Source organism: Dryobates pubescens, chromosome 1 (genome assembly GCF_014839835.1).
Source record: "Dryobates pubescens isolate bDryPub1 chromosome 1, bDryPub1.pri, whole genome shotgun sequence".
In the NCBI taxonomy this organism is placed as follows: domain Eukaryota; kingdom Metazoa; phylum Chordata; class Aves; order Piciformes; family Picidae; genus Dryobates; species Dryobates pubescens.
The window spans coordinates 28,751,977-28,772,224 of record NC_071612.1 but is presented as its reverse complement, the minus strand read 5'-3'; the positions used below and the strand labels follow the sequence as shown (position 1 = coordinate 28,772,224).

General features: G+C 43.5%; 1 protein-coding gene across 1 annotated transcript in view; it reads right to left on the bottom strand.

Annotated features, from left to right (window-relative positions):
* The window catches only part of CCSER1 (coiled-coil serine rich protein 1), a 903,890-nt gene that overhangs the window by 385,578 nt on the left and 498,064 nt on the right, over positions 1–20,248 (bottom strand). Inside the window, exon 10 of the mRNA XM_054163290.1 lies at positions 1,591–1,668. Within this exon, the coding sequence (XP_054019265.1) occupies positions 1,591–1,668 (78 nt within the window). The remainder of the gene's footprint in view (positions 1–1,590; positions 1,669–20,248) is intronic.

Sequence of the window (20,248 nt, the reverse complement as noted above, 5' to 3'; positions counted from 1 at the left end):
TCACCAAGACCAAATCAAAGACAAAACCAGCAAACCCCAAACCAAACCTACAAATTGCTTATTCTTGACCTCTATTTAACACTGGATGTGTAGCAAAGTAGTTGATAATTAGGCTGAGATGCAAGGGGTGTAGCACCACAACTTACAGAAATATTGTATCTGCTGTAAGAGTATGATGGGATTTTCACCATGAATATATAAACCTCAGCGTTTCAGTAAATTCTAACAGACAACAATTCTTAGGCACAGTGGGAAATACAGGTTTATAATTGGCCACCCCCAAACAGGAAATTAGTGCACTAAGTATTCACTTAGTTGCCCTAAATAAAAAAAACAAAAACAAAAACAAAAACAAAACAAAAAACAAACCCAAACCAACAACAAACAAAACAAAACTGAAAACAAAAAATAAAACCAAAACCAAACCAAGGAAAACAGAAACCAAATGAAACAAACAAACAAAAACATAACAAACAAAAAGCCCCCACAAAACTCTCCCCATAAACCCCACCAAACCCCTACAACAACCCAGACAATCCACAAGTTCTGATTAGTCTATAAAAAAGTCCTAATTATAATTAGTTGTAATTATAACAAGTGCTTTATTTTTTTGCAAAAGTTGTACTCCTGGCTTGCATCAGTTTAAAAGTGTGGGAAAACCACCAAGGTGGTGTTTGCTTCATGAACTTTGTAGATTAAAACATGCAATTGTTCTATCTTCAGAAGACAAACTTTCCTGCTCCTCTGAAACCAACCACACCGAAAGGCAGGTTTGAGAAGCTGCCCTAAGCCCAGGATTTCTTTCATCAATGAGAAGCAGCACGTTGCCAGAGAGCAATGCAAGAAGCACCGTCCTGTGCTGCACAACAGCCTTTGCCAAGAAGCATTTGTAGATTTTGCTCAATTCACAAAACAGAACTGTGCTACATTGTGGCATTCAAGAATCAAAGATTACTTAGGAAGGTTCATCTAAACAAGTGAATCTCTTGCACACATTCAGCCACTGTCTCACAGACAATACTTCCACAGAAAAAAAAAGGGGGGGGGGGGGGGTAAGAAAGAATAATAAAGGAATCTTTTTTGACTGTGTTCTTGCATGAGGGTACAAACTATTAATTCACTTTCTAGCAGACAGTCTGACAGATGTTCTTCAGGAAGCAGAATTTTAACATCACTTGGCAAAACTGTGCCTTACAAAATTCAAATTTGGGTTGGACAGCATATGGGGATCAGAAACATACTAATCTCATTAAACTGCCAGTAAGGGTGCAAATGAATACTGAAAAACAAAACCAAACCCCCCAAATTACAATCCACTCATGCATACTCCCCACAGCCACTTATGCGAAATCTCAGCTCTTGGTAAGAGCACAAAATTAGTAGGGAACTGGTATGCTGGCAGGTAGCTGTAATTATCTTCTCATGCCTCAGAAGGTATCTTAGAACTATTTAAGTGCAAAGGATGAATGATGTTGCAGTAACTCCCAATAGATCAATGCATGAACACAACAGCAGCAGAGGCAGACGGGCTGAAGGCAGCCTGAACACCCACGCAGACAATAAGAACCACTGCTCAATACAGCTACTTACATCATGGCCCACCAGCTCTGTCTGCGTGGATTTATCTGCTTGGGAAGACAGAGCCTTCTGAAAGCACTGAGCCTTTTCCTGTAAAACACAAGAAGACATCACAGGTGAGTCGTATCTCTTCTCACTGGGCTTTGCAGTGATGAATACCCAGATTAGCTCAAAGCTTATGCATGGAGAGATGCTCTCTGGGAGGTTCATTCTCCTTACTATTATTTGCTTTTATCAATTTATTTTTCTCTTTCAACAGTGGACTTGGAAAGTCTGTGTGGCAATACTATGCAAAAGCAATCTTCCAGGGCAGGCAGAGGTAGAAAGCACTGAGAAGCAGCAGTGGCCATTGCAAACACCAGCACCCTTCCAACCTCACAGAAACCATCACTTTAGAAGAGAAATTGAGGAACACACAAACCCAACAGAGACCACAACGCTGAGACCACTTGCCCCTTGCCTGATGCAAACACAAAACCTAAACACTTCTTCAGCATGGCACTGATTTCTGCTGCTGTTTGACATGTCTGAGTCCACACAGCTCCTTTGATTTCTGCCATTGGAATAGACATTAACCCAGCAGCTTTGTTAAGAAACACAGTAAACAGAATCACAGAAAACAGCTGGTTGGAAGAGACCCCAAAGATCATCCAGCCCAACCTTTAACCCAGCACTGAAGGGTCAACCTAAGTGCCAGGCCCACAGGCTGCTTAAATACCTCCAGGATGGTGACTCCAGCACTGTCCTGGGCAGAACATTCCAATAGCTGAGAACCCTCTCTGGGAAGAAATATTTCCTAGCATCCAGCAACCTATTCCCAGCATCCAAGCACACCTCTCCTGGTGCAACTTGGAACCATTTCCTCTGCTCCTGTCCCCTGCCACCAAGGAGCAGAGGCTGCCCCTTCCTCACTCCAACCTCCCTTCAGTCAGCTTTAGAGAGCAATGAGGTCTCCCTCAGCCTCTTCTTCTCCAGCCTGAACACCCCCAGCTCCCTCAGCCCCTCCTCTAGCCCATGTGCTCCAGGCCCTTCTCCAGCCTCAATGCCCTTCTCTGGACAGGCTCCAGCCCCTCAATGACCTTTCTGGAGTGAGTGGCACAGAACTGAACACTTGAGGTGTGGCCTCCCCAGTGCTGAGCACAGGGGGATGGTCACCTCCCGTCCCTGCTGCCCACCCTATTTCTGATCCAAGCCAGGATGCCTTTGGCTTTCTTGGCTACCTGGGCACTACTGGCTCATGTTCAGTCAACTGCCAACCAACACCCCCAGGTCTCTCTCCGAGTCATAGCTTTCCAACCACACATCCCCAAGTCTGTAGCTCACCATGGGGTTGTTGTGACCCAGGTGCAAGAGCTGGCACTTGGCTGTGGCATCCCATACTTGGCCTTGTTAAACTTCTTACAATTAACCTTGGCCCATGGGTCTCATCTGTCCAGATCCCATTGTAAAGCTTCCCTACCTCTAGCAAATGGACACAGCCACCCAGCTTTGCATCATCTGCAAACTTACTGGGGGTGCCTCAATACCCTCATCCAGATCATTGATAAAGATATTGAAGAGTACAGGCCCCAGCACTGAACTCTGGGGGACACCACTGGTGACTGGGCAGCAGGCAGACATAACTCCATTCCCTACCACTCTTTGGGCCTGGCCATCAGCCAGTTTTTTATCCAGTGCAGAGGGCACTGAGCCAAGCCCTGTGCCAGGAGTTTCTGAAGGAGAATGACACAACTTATGGTACTAAGTAAGAGGCAGTCTGAAAAAGAAGTCAATCTTTTTTATTTACTTTTTATTAAGCTACATAATACAAATGGGAAAGACTGACAAGCTTCCAGTGTCCCGATACTGGGAAAAGACTTTTGGAACTAAACACCTGTCCCCTTTTTCTCTATGATAGGAAATCAATCAAATAAAAGATCTCTGCAAGCCAAGTAGCACTCTAACATCAGTTCATAACAAAGAAATGTTACCTGGACATACAGTCCCACGGCAGCCTTCAGCTGTCATCACTCTTGGAGACCTTTACTATGATAAACTAACATTTTAAATCATTTTTCCAAGTATTGAAACCTCCTTAAGACCTTCCTGCTGAAACACCAAAGTTACCTTCTTTCAGAGGGTTTCCAAAGACACTGATTAGTGACTCTTCCCATCTGTGGCTCAGTCTTCATGCCACTAAAGGCATACGCTGCACCCTATCAACTTTTCCTCGACTACTAAGAAAGCTTCAAAAATCTTTTTCATAAGTCTGTGTAGAAAAGTAAGGATTTTGAGAAAGTCAGGACACAGTCTGAGATCCTTCCTTAATGCTCCCCTTTTTCTTTTCATAGATTTCACAGGATCACAGAAGATTAAGTTGTCCCATCCTCCTGCTTTCTGTTCTTCCCCTGCAGGTATCTCCTCTATAAGACATTAGGTGGTATAAATACTGCAAAGAGATACTTCCTTATATGACTTCTTTTAAGGTTAAATAGAACAGGTGTCTCTGCCCCTGTGGTGGATGTGTTCCTGTGTGACCTTCTCTAGGTGCTCCTGCTCTGGCAGAAGGGTTGGACTGGATGAGCTTTTGAGGTCCCTTCCAGCCCCTAACATTCTGTAAGTCTGTGATTTTTAAAATATACTTAGATTTCTAGGATGACAGAAAGTACATCTAGATGTCTTTTTAAGACAGAGCATAAATGTGTTGTTCTCTCTCATTAAAATAAAAAGCTTAGGAGTGCACCCAGAAAGGTGGCAGGGTAGAGCATGAAAAATTCTCAGTCCCTGGGTTCATTCTAATTAGCAGAAAGACAAGAGCTGTTGGTGACTTGCAAGTCAGAGAACTCACAGCAGTGCTGCCAGCAACATTCATGGCAACTTCTCCCTCTCACATATGCAGTTGTGTGTGCAAGGTTGTGTGTGCAAGATCGCGTGTGCTGGGGGGAGAGAAAAAATCTGGGGACTGTGGAAGTACATTTTCTCCATCATTTGCAGTTGTTTAAATTACTGAGTTTCTTAACTGAAGGTTCAACAGCCTTAGTGAAAAGCATCAGACCACAATCAGCAAACCTCTCCACTCACATGAGAATAACTTCACATGCAGTTTATATCTCAAACAACCTCAAGTACCAGAATGTCATAGTTCATGTATTCATTTCATTACATTAGTAGTGAGTCACTCAGAAGTGCTAAAGTCAGAAACCAAGCTGATCACATGTTTTTTAAAAAACATTACAGACCAAACAGATCAATGTAGGATAAAACAGTAAGTGCAAATGGTCTTAAGTCTTCGCTGGTGAAAAATGGCTACCAGAAAAAAGGTGTGGTCACTTCCTACCAGCCTACTGCTATTTGGGGGAATCAGTATCTTGAAACATACAACTGGCTGTTCTCAATGTTCCTTCTCTGAAGAGACGAGCACAAACATTGGGGTCAGAGTGGCTGGAGAGCAGCCAGGTGGAGAGGTACCTGGGGGTACTGGTTGATGGTAGGTTGAACATGAGCCTGCAGTGTGGCCAGGCAGCCAAGAGGGCCAATGGCATCCTGGCCTGCATCAGGAACAGTGTGGCCAGCAGGAGCAGGGAATTCATTGTGCCCTGGACTCAGCACTGGTTAGGCCACACCTTGAGTCCTGTGTCCAGTTCTGGGCCCCTCAGTTTAGGAAGGATGTTGACTTGCTGAAAGGTGTCCAGAGAAGGGCAACAAAGTTGGTGAGGGGTTTGGAACACAAGCCCTATGAGGAGAGACTGAGGGAGCTGGGGTTGCTTAGCCTGGAGAAGAGGAGGCTCAGGGGAGACCTTCTTGCTCTCTACAACTACCTGAAGGGAGGTTGTAGACAGGCAGAGGTTGGTCTCTTCTCCCAGGCAGCCAGCACCAGAACAAGAGGATACAGTCTCAAGCTGCACCAGGGGAGGTTTAGGATGGAGGTTAGGAAGAAGTTCTATACAGAGAGAGTGATTGCCCCTTGGAATGGGCTTCCTGGGGAGGTGGTGGAGTCACCATCACTGGATGTGTCCAGGAGGAGACTTGATGGGGTGCTTGGTGCCGTGGTTTAGTTGATTAGGTGGTGTTGGATGATAGGTTGGATGCGATGATCTTGAAGGTCTTTTCCAACCTGGTCTATCCTATCCTATCCTATCCTATCCTATCCTATCCTATCCTATCCTATCCTATCCTATCCTATCCTATTCTCACAGTTTTGACTGTGAACAAGCTGAGGTTATTTTTCTGTACCCATTCTCTTACCCAGTTCCCTTTCTGTGACAGCACGGTGACCACTTGTGGTGCTTTGTTCAACTGCAAATTCCAAAACACAGTGCTTGAAAATTACCTTGGTTACACTAAATCAAGCAGCAAGGCTTACCATGCCAGGGGGCTTGGAAGAATCAGAAGTCTGTGGCTTTCACCACTAAGAAATCTATTTTGTCTAGCTGACAACATACTGAAGAGGTTTTTTTTCCCTGACAGCTGTCTGAGCGTGATTCTTACTCAGACTGAAACACACTAATTCTGATTTTTTGCCTTCAAATGTCTTCATACTCTAAAGACTCAACCTCTCTCTTGTCTGTACAGATTACTGTACAACTTTAAGAAGTGGAATCGTTTTCTTTGGGGTTTCCCTCAGCACACATTCCAAAGAGCCTACAGTTGTCAGCATCAGCACTGCAGTCAGATTTACAGCTCACAGGCAATGCCTTCCCTTGCTGCAGGCATTTACTCCACTGCCAGTAAAAACTTGTCTTGGCCACAGAACTGAGGGAGAAAAGCTTTTATTCATAAGACTTATGAAAATGCAAAGTCTTTTAATTCTGATGTGCTTTGGGATTAAACTAAATCAACAGCAGCAGTTAGGAAGTGAGAGCAAGGGGATAACAAGTAACACAAAGAAATTGCTCTCCAGCATCTATTCCAGCTAATTTACAGACTACCACAAGCTCCAGGATTGACTGTATCACAGTGATTTCCATATAAATAGAGTCCCTGTTGGTCTGAGTCTCAATCTGGGAAGAAAACATGACATAACATAGCTCTAGTGATCAGCTGTGGTACAGCTGAAGCCCACAACACTTGCAACAGCTTTGTGAAGCCCAGCAAAAAGCACAGCTGTCCTTGGGGCACAGGATAAGAAAGCAGCCACAGCACAGCACTCAACAGAGAGCACTGAGAACTAAGAACCAAGGTGTTAAGAGGCCACAACAAATACAGAGGCTTTGCTCTGGAGCCATGGTGGCCAATGTGTGCAATCATCCCCACAGGGACTTGCTCATAGCTCAGAAAAAAAAAATAGGAAGAACTTAGTGGGAATGTACTCGAGTATGCAGAGAGAGAGGTTTCACTGAGGGTCAGAGTTCTGTCAGATCACTACCCGTGAGAAAGACCAAGAGCAATGTCAAATTTCAGTGAACAGGGCTCTTATGCAAACCAAAACTGCTTTTCAGTTACTACAGGACAAATCATTTTGCTTTGTGAAACACAAAGGCAAAGTCCTATTCATGTAACAAGTATGATGTCTGGAATGAAAGCTGATGTCTTTTCTGCTTTGATTCAATCAGAACACAGCATGCAGGAGTGAACCAAGCCTGTCTCCAAGAAGGTTACAATACTTTAATAATTAGTTACTGTAAGGACTAAATACTTTAAAAGAAAAAAATCCAACCTTTGTGGTCTCTAAGTAAACCATTGATAAGCCAAGCAAAACAGTGTTTGGGCTTTTGAGAAACAAGTCTTTATAAAGTTGCTGTCCTACACCGTAAACAGGGATATAAACATATTTAATTCAAGTATTTGCCTTGTGGAAGAAGCACACTACCTTTCTCATAGTGTAGCAAGGACTAACTCTCCCAAGAACCCAGATTAGGGGAAAATGGATCAGATAGAGTATTCCTGCTCTTCTATTTTCCTTATCACATACTGCCATAACATTGCCTGTCAGTGGTGTGTTCATAATTCAGCTGGTAGATTTCCACTGAGAAAACCAAAGCTAACACGAGAATGGACACACACAAATCTATTAGGTTTGGTAAACAAAGCAAGCTCATCCTTTAGAACCTTGGATGTTTCCTTCCTTTATCCTTTTTAAAAGCAACTACATTTATCAATTTCATAGTGTACACGATTTTAAATGCTGCTAGGCTCTGCATGCCTACACAAAGGGAATCTCACAGTCTGTTCCAAAACATCCGGTTTGGAAGGTTGTTTTTTTCATAGAATCATAGAATGGTCTGGACTGGAAAGGACCTCCAAAGCTCATCCAGTCCAGCCTCCTCTGCAGTCAGCAGGGACATCCCCAACTAGATCAGGTTGCCCAGAGCCCTGTCCAGCCTCACCTTGAATACTCTAGGGATGGGGCCTCAACCACCTCCCTGGGCAACCTGTTCCAGTGTTCCACCACCCTCATGGTGTAGAACTTGTTCCTCACATTCAATATCAATCTGCTCTGCTCTAGTTTGAAGCCATTGTCCCTGGTCCTGTCCCTACAGGCCTCTGCAGTCTCTCTCCAGCCTTCTTGTAGCTCCCTCAGGTAGTGGCAGGTTGCTATTAGGTCTCCCCGGAGCCTTCTCTTCTCCAGGCTGAACACCCCCAGCTCCCTCAGCCTATCCTTGTAGCGGAGCTGCTCCAACACCCTGATCATTTTTGTGGCCTTCCTGTGGACCCTCTCCATCAGGTCCATGTCCTTCCTGTGGGAGGGCACCAGTGCTGGATGCAGTACTCCAGGTGAGGTCTCAGCAGAGCAGAGCAAAGTGGCAGAATCACCTCTCTGGCTCTGCTGGCAATGCTGCTTTAGATGCAGCCCAGGCTGCCATTGGCCTTCTGTGCTGCAAGCTCACACTGCCTGCTCGTGTCCAGCGTATCCCCCCCCAGCATCCCCTGCATAACTTTTTTTGTGTGTGTGTGTGATTATCAGTATGCATTAAAGGGAAAAACTCTCTGAATAAACAAACAAACAAAAAACCCAACTGAAACACAACCATCCAGCACTGTGAAAATCCTGTAGCAGTACCCAGTGTTAGGCACTTTGCCCCTTAGGTCTCTAAGTGGAGATGTTTAAGTGCATTGCCTGTCAAATGCTCCTGTGGTTTGTAGTTTCCTTTCCCCCTGTAGGCAGGGCCATTGGTAAGGTGTGATGAATGTCAGTGCCACCCACTTGGCACACAGATTTAACAGCACATGCATTAGGCAGAGTGCAGGAATCATTAACTCAGCATAGCCCAAATTGCAACTGATGTTTATTGAAGGCTTCTAGCATTAATTAAACCTCACACAGCTAAGTATTTACAATAATTTCACAGATCACTGTCCTGAGGAATGAGATCCATGACTGTGGCATTAGCAGCACAGAGAATAAAAGCAAGGAGAGGATCATTTTCAAGTTGTCCCAGCAACATCTGTCTAGGGCAGAATTTGATCTTTTGTTGGACGAATACATCTTACAAATCATATCACTGAAATAATTGCTGTCATTATGGGAATGATCAAAATACATCCATTTGTGATAAATAAGGCTGCAGTTTTATTCACTGATAACAACTATATATATGATCCTTGTGTCACTGTAAATACACCTAGCAATACTGAAAACAACCCCCAGCTGCCCTTGAGTTGTCCCCCTGTCATGACACGATTCCAACTACTCAATAAATTGCTTGTACATTTTGGCAAGTCTTTTGGATAGAACCCATAGTTTGGGATTAGCACTCCCAGAAAAGGGCAACTATGACTGTCCTGAACTCATATGCAGGCCATTAAGTGTGCATATTCATATGCACACATTGCAAGTGATCACAGTGCCTGTCCTCAGGAACCATTTTTCATTGCAGTGGTCAATACTAAGTAGTCAAAGCAACAGAGTTAGAAAAGTAAAGTTTATATAAGTGTCATGGAAAAACACTGTCTGGACAGACACTAAGAGCTTAAGCTGGCAAGGGACTTCAGCACCCGCTTAAAGCTCAAAGTCAGCCAGATGGGCAGCTGGTGGAGAGCTGCACAGTGCTTTCAGTCCAGCCCAGCCACACCGCACAGCATCTTCAGCCCTGGAAATACTCAGGAGCCCAGGAGGATGTTTAGGGACTGTATGAGAAAGTGGGGCAGGGGGAATTGCAAGGGAACAGGGAACTTCCATAAATGCCTGAGGAGACATACACAGTCCTAGTGGTGTCACTCAGGAAAAAGCTTCAGTCATTGCACCAGGCTCTCATACACTATAAAGACCTTTTTCCCCCCATGCAGTCATTTGCTTAAGAAAGGACCAAAAGGCATTTCAATTGTTTGTGAACCTGCTCTCAGAGGAAGCCACAGTATGGGCTTTGCCAGTAATGAAAATGTAAAAGTTACTAAAGCAGATACCTTTCACCATGAATTTAGGTTCCTCACTCTTACCCACTCCCTCTACCCACTCACCTCAATGGAGACACTAAAAATTAAACACGAAGCACATCACATATAATTCAGTAGGGCAAAGGCAAAACAAATTAATATGCATTACCACGATATTCCAAATATTTGTACATATCTAACCAAGGCTCATGGGTAATGTTCTGCTTTGTACTGCTCTGTCACAGCAGAATAGCTCTGACCAGACAACTAAATTTGCTTTCACGTTCACAATACCAAAGCAATCCATAACAACCCTTGTATTTTTCACACTACTTCACAGATTGTAACACAGGATCATTCCAGCACAAGATGGGAGACTGTGATGGTTTTGAGGCTAAGTGCCTTTAGGAATTACAAAGTTACAGACCTCCAGGAGGTCCAGAATGTCCAGGAGCTGAACTGAAAGTGTATCTCATTTCCATGAGTCCTGCATCCCTACAAAACTGGCTGCAGTTTCACTTTTCTTCCCTTTTCCCTCCCTCTCTCCTCCCAGAAAAGACACCCGGGCTCTTATCTCTTATGGCAGAGGCCTGGAGCAGCCTCATTGGGGTCTGGAGCTGCCAAGCTGAATTTTTTGCTGTGTCACATTGGTTTGGTATGGTGAGATAGAGAGGCATGGTTGGGTTGGGGGGCATGAAGGCTTGGGTTTGTTGGCCTGGTTTAGAGGGAGGTTTGTGTGGAGCTTTAGCTTAATGAGCTCCTGTGTTAAGGCCAGGCTATGGATTCTGTGTATTTTATGTGCTTTGTACTGGTTTGTGTAGCTGTGAGTAGCCTTTCCATTTAAACTTTCAATCCTATCCAATCCTTTGTGTGAGAGATTTTCTTTTGCTCCTTTTTGGAAGAGCATCTCTCTCGTTCTAAACTAAAACAGAGACAAGTATCTCCTCTTCTTTCAAGCATCTCCTTAATCCAGAAACTTCCCCAGTGATAGGAGTTTGATTTCATAAAACAAAATCACTGGGATCCTGGAACTTAGTTACATGTTTATAGCACTGATGTTTTTATTTCAGTTGATGAAAGTAATGAAATAAATTGCAATTTTTTTCATCACTGTATAAAAAGTCATCATTTTCCAAGAAGCTGCAAGAGATACTGACAGCCATCATACTGTACAAGGAACATAGTCTTTATGTTCTAGTTGTTGATACGAGGCACACACACACAAAGAAGCTACTTCACGAAGAATGCAAACTAAGTTTTTTCTTACTAGTCCTAGAAGTTTTTACAGGATTGTCAGGAAAGAGTATCAAAAAAAGGTTTCCCCTTTCTTCTCCCTTTAAAAAAATACAGTTTCTGACCAGTTAAGGAAATGGTGACTATAACTCTGTTTACCATTGACATACCACCTCATAAGCAAAACACGTTGTTTGTGGTCCCCTGATGACTGCCATACTGAAAGCAAAGCAATTACTCAGAAGCATGACCATAAGCATCTGCCACACAAACTATTTGAAGAGGGGGAAATAGCAACTCAAATGATGGTGTATTCATGAAAGCATAAAAATTGCATTACACAACTCTAAAGAGACACCCTGATACTATCTTGGAGAGTTTTTCAGACAAAAGAGGAATAAATTCTCATTTTCCCTCAGAAAGCAAGTGAAAAAGAGATGAAGGTGAACATATGGCATTTAAGATGCATTAACAGTCAGTTTATACCATAACATAAATTCAATCTACCAAAATCCCCTCCTTATGGGCTCATAATCAGCTGGTTGCTATGCTATTGCTGATAAAACTGTTGTGTTAAAATTTTTACAAGTGTTCTTTGATGCTGCCCAGTGCTGTTTCAGCTCATAATGTGTTCCTGCTACCAAAATAGAATTTGATTGTAAATGCTACTTTTAGATAAGGCAGCACTGCCTAGAAAGATGGTTCAGTTCTCATCCATGCCACATGCTATAGTATCTTGTATAGATGCAGAAGAAGAGAGCTGAATCCCGTGTGCTGGTTGAAGACCGGGGACTCCCTCTGATCTGTATGTGTAAAGCAGTAAAGACAACTTTGAAACAAAAGCACTTTAGAAGCAGGCTTGTTGTAAGTTGTAATGAATGGCTAAAGTAGAAGATGTGGCTATAAAACTACAAATTGTAAAACTGGATTGGACAAGTGAGCAGCAGAGATCCTTTGGGAACTTAAATCTAAAGCTGTGTTGTTTGGGGGTTTTCCTGGTAAGGACGTCAGGGCATTTATTTCTCAATTTTGTTCCTGTTTTCTTGAAACATGAACTGACTCAACAGACCAACAACTTGGGACATCAATGAGCTCTTAAAGTCAAATGTATATGGACAAACTGTTTTAGACTGTTGCATATTTGATAATCACAGAGGGTTTGCTAGTTTTCATGCTCTGAGCATTCATGGCGTACTATTCCCTTCACAGCAACAAAAAAGCCTCATTCCTCTGAACTCAACGAGACATTTCCAACAGGCCATCCCACCTGTATTTCCAAATATTAAATACAAAAGCAGAAAACAGAATTACTTTGTGAGCAAATGTAATTTCAAAGTTAGCAGAAATGGTACACGGATCTTCTCTTTCATGGAAAAATTGGGAGGGTTCAATGAGTTCCACAGAATTTCTCAAGTAGATCATCTTACAACTTGCAGCTAACCCTAGATATATGTTCAAGAAATAATGCTGACAAAGAGTGGTGGGGAATCGAGCTAAGACTGGCTCATGCCCAGTCAGCAGTGTTGCCCTCAGCATTCAGCACTGGACCTGTCCTCTTCAATATCTTTATCAATGACCTCGATGCGGGCATTGAGGCACCCTCAGGAAATTTGCAGATGACACCAAGCTGGGTGGCTGTGTGCATCTGCTAGAGGGCAGTCACACTGCTGAGGCCACACCTCGAGTGCTGTGTTCAGTTCTGGGCCCCTCACCCCAGACAGGACATTGAGGTTCTGGAGCATATCCAGAGAAAGGCAATGAGGCTGGAGAAGGGTCTGGAGCACCTGGGCTACGAGGAGGGGCTGAGGGAGCTGGGGTTGTTCAGACTGGAGAAGAAGATGCTGAGGGGAGACCTCATTGCTCTCCACAGCTCCCTGAAGGGAGGTTGGAGTGAGGAGGGGGCAGCCTCTCCTCCTTGGTGGCAAGGGACAGGACCAGAGTAAGCTATTTCAGGCTGCATGAGGGGAGGTTCAGGCTGGATGCTAAGAAATATTTCTTCCCAGAGAGGGATCTCAAACATTGGAATTTTCTGCCCAGGGCAGTGCTGGAGTCACCATCCCTGGAGGTGTTCAAGCAGTGTGTGGAGCTGGTGCTTAGGGACATGGTTTAGTGTTGACCCTGCAGTGCTGGGTTGAGGGTTGGACTGGATGAGTCCTGGATGGAGGTTTCTTCCAACCAGATGTTTTCTGTGATTCTGTGTTGTTCACAAGCATTACTCACTGTCAAAAGAGTGGCAGATTCCTCATAAACTGATGCTGTGTCCCACATTTTTAGGAAGAGATACTCTGTTTTGTACACATCAAGTTTTCTAAGGATCACTTGCAGAGACATTTGCTTTCCTATCAGAATTTGCACACAAATGAAAGTGAAGACAGACAGGAACTATGTTTTGAAGTGCCAAAACTGCACCCAGCCTGTGAAAAACGTAAATGGTTTTGACAGACTACGTCTCCAATTCCCCCACAGGGACTACGGCACACATGGCAAATGCGAATTTCCCTCATTTGTGTTCTTGTGAGGGCAGTTAATTTCCATCATGGCCTCAGCTGGTTTTCTTGGGGCACTACAGAGATCTTCTGTAGCATCTAATCCTATACATTCATCCCAGTTCAACTCATCTACAAAGCTGTACCTGCTGCTCAGACTACAATGTTCCATAAGTTGTTCACTCTGTTTACCAGCCCTACTGGTGGTCACTACATAGACTATTAACTAGAAGGAAATTACACCATGCCGACATCCTATCACAACGCTTGCACACAACACAGAGAGCAAAGGAAAGAAGCAGCATGTCAGCATGTAACAACCATTAGTTGTTAGTGGATATCAAAACTGGAGTTTTAAGAAGACTACATCCAGAAGACCACCTTCAGGGCAACAGCTGGTCTGCCAGAGGCTCAGGTGGTCCCATTAAAGCTTTGCATGCTTAGGATGGCATAGTATGTGTAATCTTTGCTTGGTGAAAGATAATGACCCAACAGTGCAGCCTGCTACCAACCAGGAACTTTTGCAGCCAAAAGAAAAATCAACACAGACAAAATTGTCCACGCAGCTTCTTTATGATGAGGCCAGTTAGGAACAGGATGCAAATGCTACAAAGCAAAACTTCTGTGTGGTGGGTTGAAATTACCCCCCAACTAATTTGAGAGAATTACTCCCCAAAATAAAATTGCCTGACTAGCTCAGTGGGATGGAAGCAAATGAAGCTGCATTTACAAGCAAAGCTACAATCTAGAGAATATGTACAAAATATACAATATTTACATATATGAACAATTTATGAACAATACAACAACTCCCCTGGACAAAACCAGGGGGTTACCAATAGCTTCCCCATCTCTGCTCCCTTCCCCTCTGTACAAGGGAAAAGAGAAAAGAGAAGAGCAGAGAGTAGCTGTTGGTACTTAGCCACAACAAGAACACAGCCAAGGTCAGCAACAGCCAAGCAAAAGCCACCAGCTGGTATCAGCTAGAGGGAAGAGTTGAGACAGAAAGTTAGTTTACATAACTAACTTTATGTCAGTTATCAGATCGGTGGGATTATTTAGACCTGGTTATTTTTCTTTTACATCCAAAGGTAATTTATTTATATTCCACCACTTTCTACTCAATCTGTGGAAAATTTCCTAGGCATCAGCCTAAAACTGCCACATTCTGACAGAAATTCTCTATTCAGGTGAATTCACCTCCTCGTCTCTTCATGCCTCTTTTCATACACATTAGATTTGAGATGACCACCTCCTGATTTCTTGTAGCAGACCTATTCCTTACTAGTACCTTTTTTTCCTGGTCCATCCTTTCCCTGCTACAGAATGACTAATAACCTTTGTTCTTTCTCTGCCACTGAGAGATTTTGCTCTTCCCTTTAGACTTCAGTTTCTGATACATGTGACCCTTAACATCAAAGGTCTCCCCTCATTACAACAACTTCAGTTTCAGGGGCAGGCACAACAATTGTCTGCTGAAGTGCCTCTTTTCTGAGTTCTTATTGAAGGAGTCAAGAGGAAGACAAAAATGGAACTCAATTCACTGCAGAAGTTATCTTTTAACTGGTACTTTAAAGGATTGGGAACATCATTACACATGAAAACACAACTACACAACACCTCTGTTATTCTTCTGCTATCCTCTTCACTTGTTTGTTTTTCTGCCCACAACAAGGGGAGCACCTGTTTTCTCCATCACAGAATAACTGACAAACTGCATACATTTGCTTTATATTATACCCTAAATGTACATCCTGGGTTTTAAGTTAAGGTCAGCAGTCCTCCACAGAGAAGGTGATGCCACTCATTTTCTGCTTGATCTTCCAACTACTGCCTCACACAGGACAGTTCTGTTTCTCTGTCTGTCTGACCCCAGGCAGTCCCACTGCCACCAACACTGAAGCTACAGCCAGGTCTGTTTCTGTAGCTGGGACTCCACAAAATTATCTGGGGTTGTTCAGCCTGGAGAAAAGAAGGCTCTGGGGAGACCTAATAGCAGCTGGCCAGTACCTGCAGGGGACTAGAAGAAGGCTGCAGAAAGACTGTTTGCAAAGGCCTGCAGGGACAGGACGAAGGACAATGGCTTCAAAGTAGAGACGAACAGATTGAGATTGGATGTTAGCAACAAGTTCTTTACTATGGGGGTGGTGGAACACTGGAACAGGTTGCCCAGTGAGGCAGTTATGGTCTCATTCCTGGAAATATTCAAGGTGTATGGTTACCTCTACTAATAAAAGGCAGGGATTTGCCCAGGGAGGTGGTTGAGGCTCCTTCCCTGGAGATATTCAAAGTGAGGCTTGACAAGGGCCTGGGCAACCTGATCCAGTTGGGGATGTCCCTGCTGACTGCAGGGAGGTCAGACTGGATAACCTCCGGAAATCCCTTCTGGCCCAGACCATTCTGTGATTCTATGATTCCATCTAAACTAATCTAAGACTTCCCAGTCACACTAGCAGCAGAGCAGTACAGCCCTCACTAAACCACATGGCACCAGTCGTAACCCTGCTTTCAAGGTCAAAAGGCAGAGACAGAGTTGTGCTGTACTGTTCTCCTCTCACCACACTTTGCTCTTACATTTTCATTGATTTTGCAGTTCAAAAGGGAAATCACCAGAAATTCAGTGTTCTATACCAAAATTCTTACCACACTGCCCTGCAGTACAGGTTGCACAGTTCATATACTCTGTTATATTTGCTCTTGTGTTTTGACTGAGTGCTTTACACAGATGGTTTCTTTATCCATCCATGATTATGTTACTGAGCAGTAGTATCAGGATTCTGCTCTGAAAAGAACAGTAATTCTGATTTCCTCAAGTGTGCCATGACCTTGCAATCTGCCAGGTTAGCATATCCAGCTAATCACTTCATCTCCTGTCCAAAAAGGAAGCTTCAAAATCACATATACTCTTTATGCTTCTTATGCAAACATGAACCATTGGCATAAGATTATGCTTTGCTCACAAGCACAAACACAGAATTACAGAATGGTCTGGCTTGGAAGGACCTCCAAAGCTCATCCAGTCCAACCCCCTCTGCAGTCAGCAGGGTCATCCCCAACTAGATCAGGTTGCCCAAGGCCCTGTCCAGCCTTACCTTGAAATCCTCAACCACCTCCCTGGCAACCTGTTCCACCACCCTCATACTGCAGAACGTATTCCTAACAATCCAATCTCAATCTGCTCTGCTCTAGTTTGAAGCCATTGCCCCTTGTCCTGTCCCTGCAGGCCTTTGCAGTCTCTCGGCAGCCTTCTCCCTGGAGCCTTCTCTTCTCCAGGCTGAACATCCCCAACTTCCTCAGCCTGTCCTTCTGGCAGAGGTGTTCCAACCCCCTGGTCATTTTCATGACCCTCATACAACAAAATATTTAACTGCAGTATCTCAGTTTAAAACAAAAAGAAAAAAAAGGTGGCAAATCTGGAAAAAAGCCTTAACAACTTCTTGCATGCTTGAACAAATATTATTTATGTAGTTGAGGATGAACTGTGACAAATCTGCTGGCAAACTCTTTCATACCAATGTTGTAGCACAAACATGTTTCTTTAACATGCTTTGGCACCTGTTGGAAATCAAGTACAGGCAGACATTAGCTCACACAAACTATCCTGGCAAATTATGTTCCAAAGATGACATGCAGTAAAAGTAAACAAACCAACCCACCAACCTTCCCCACCCCCCCCCCCCCAAACATCAAACCACAAACAAACAAAAAAATACTTCATTTTTAGAATCATAAAATGGTGTAGGTTGGAAGGGACCTTAAAGATCATCTAGTTCCAACCCCCCAGCCAGGGACACTTTCTACTAGAACAGGTTGCTCAAGGCCCCATGCAACGTGACTTTGAACATTTCCAGGGTTGGTGTCTCCGCAACTTCTCTTGGCAACCCATTTCAGTTCCTCACCACTCTAATGGTGAAGAATTTCCTCCTAAGGTCTAGCAGAAATTTATCTTTCCAGTCTGGAGCCATTAGCAATTGTCCAGTCACTACGTGCCTTTGCAAAAAGTCCTTCCCCAGCTCTCCTGCAGACCCGCTTCAGATACTGGAAAGCTGCTCTAAGGTCTCCCCGGAGCCTTCTCATCTCTGTACTGAACATCCCAACTCTCTCAGCCTGTCTATATATTGCAGCACACAGTCAGGAGCTTTGTTTTCTATGTGACAGACAGAATTGTTAGTTCTATACAGACAACTGCTTTCTAAAGCCAGGCTTGGTTTGGGTTTTTTAACTGAACACCACCACATAAACAGAGTTCCACCCTTTAACAGTAACAACCTCACAAAATGCTATGCAGCCTTTTTGTTTCTTAAAAGGGATCGCTTTCCCTCACAATAGCTTCTCTGCTGTTCAACTTTGTCCTGCAGGTTCTTACCAGGTATTTTGTTTTAGCACTTTTAAAAGAAGTGTTTAAAGTGTTTTCAAAAAAACAATTCATGTAAAATACAATTTTATGATTGACTTCTATGTCTCTGTACTTCAATAGCAACTTCTGCCAGGAAGGTGGAAACCACCAAGGCTTAGACATGCTATCCCAAGGATTTCACTCAGAAGGAAATAAAATTTGTTGTTTCACTGAAAAGAGGAAACAAAATCTGAACCACAAACCAACAATAATTATATTACAAGGCCACTTCTGGGGGCTGGGGTGTGGGAGGAGTGAGACAGGAAAGTGGTTCACATAACTGGGAATTTTATCATTGCCAGCTTGACCACAACCAGAAATGCAGGCAGTTTTCACTATGGTACTGCCCACAAGAGTGGTTTTATTTTGCAGCCTTCATTTGCCTTCCAGGTTTTGTAACTATATTTCCATAATTTAGTCATATAAACAATACAATGATTTAGAGACTTCTCCTTCATTCTATCCCATTAAAAACAAAACAAACCCAAAATGCAGATTTAAATTGGTCACAGAATCCCAGAAACACACATGTTGGAACAGACCTTCAGGATCACCAAATATAACCAAGACTCCTACTCTACAAGGGTCACCCCTAAAACATAGCCCCAAGCACCACATCCAAACCATCTTGAAACACATCCAGGCTTGGGGCCCCCACCACCTCCCTGGGGAGCACATTCCAATCCCTGACCACTCTGGCTGGGAAAAAATTCTTCCTAATGTCCAGTCTAACCCTGCCCTGCTGCAGCTTGAGGCCATTCCCTCTTGTCCTATCACTAATTACCTGTGAGAAGAGACCAGCAGCAGCCTCTCCACAAGGTCCTTTCAGGTAGCTGTGGAGAGCAATGAAGTCTTCCCTCAGGCTCCTCTTTTACACAATAACCATCCCCAGCTACTTCAGTCATTATTAATCAGATTTATTCATAAGATTTATTTTTCACTTATTAGGGTAATGGTTTAGTTATGGCAGAACTAAGTGATCATAGCCTATCCTTGCTTTCTGAGATTTCTTTTAGAAATAGCTTTTTCATATCTTTTAGCGACAGAGCTTCTGGACCAATATGTCTCTCTTCATTGTAAAGGGACTGTATCATATTGACTTCATATATCTGGTTGATGGACTTTCCTGGAGTTCAAAGACTACATGGTGTTCATCCCTCAAAGAAAAAACCCCAAACATATTTTGGTGATCATCTTACCTATTACTGAAAAATACTGTTCTCAACCCTCTTTCCCCCTGAGCAGCTCACAAAATTCTGATGCTCAGCCTCAGAGAGAGGTTTTTAAAGAAATAAAACTCATTTCTTGTGAATTACTGTCAGCTGAATGATTCTTCCTGATGAGGGTGTTTACAACTATTTTCCCAAAGCATCCCCACTTGCAACAGGCCTTTTAAAGCACTTTATTTAACAGATAACACAGCCATATGGGCTGAGGAGTTGTTCTGCTGTTTACTTGGGTTGCTTTTTGTGCATTTGATTATTTCTGTTTGCTTTGGGTTTGATTTCATTGTTTGGGTTTATTTGTTTGGTTTTGGGGGGAGGGAGTGGGATTTTGGGTTTGTTTCTTTTGATTTGTTGTTTTGTTTTAATAGAGTGCAGCTCTGGATGAAGTTATTAAGGCCATAAACAACACATTTCTCAAATGCTGGTTTTGATGAGTTAACACAATGACTTGTGTGAACTTCCAGGAGACTCCCAAATACCATTTGCATTTGAAGATTTATGCCATGTTCAAGGTAAGAAGCTAGAAGACTAACTGTAATGAGAAAAACCAACAGATAAAAACCCCACAGCCTTCAAAGCTTGGCTGTATGATAAACTCATGCCCTGAAACCAAAAGGGAGAAAGGGAAGTTAGGTTCTTTAATTTCTATAGCATCAGACTAAAATATCATTTACATGCTGACCACACAACATACTGAATTAAGGTTTCAAAAGGCAATGGTCAACCATTGTTTGCTGTCAAGTTGACAAGAAAAACTCAGTTAAATCAGAATCTGAAGAACTAGCACAGAGACCAGGGCCACGAGGATGATCAGAAGGCTGGAGCTCCTCTCCCATGAGGACAGACTGAAAGAGTTGAGGCTGTTCAGTCTGGAGAAGAGAAGGCTCCCAGGTGACCTAATTGTGGCCTTCCAGTATCTGAAGGAGGCCTACAAGAAGGCTGGGGAGGGACTTCTCAGGATATCAGATAGTGATAGGACTAGGGGGAATGGATTGAAGCTGGAGGTGGGGAGATTCAGGCTGGACGTGAGGAGGAAG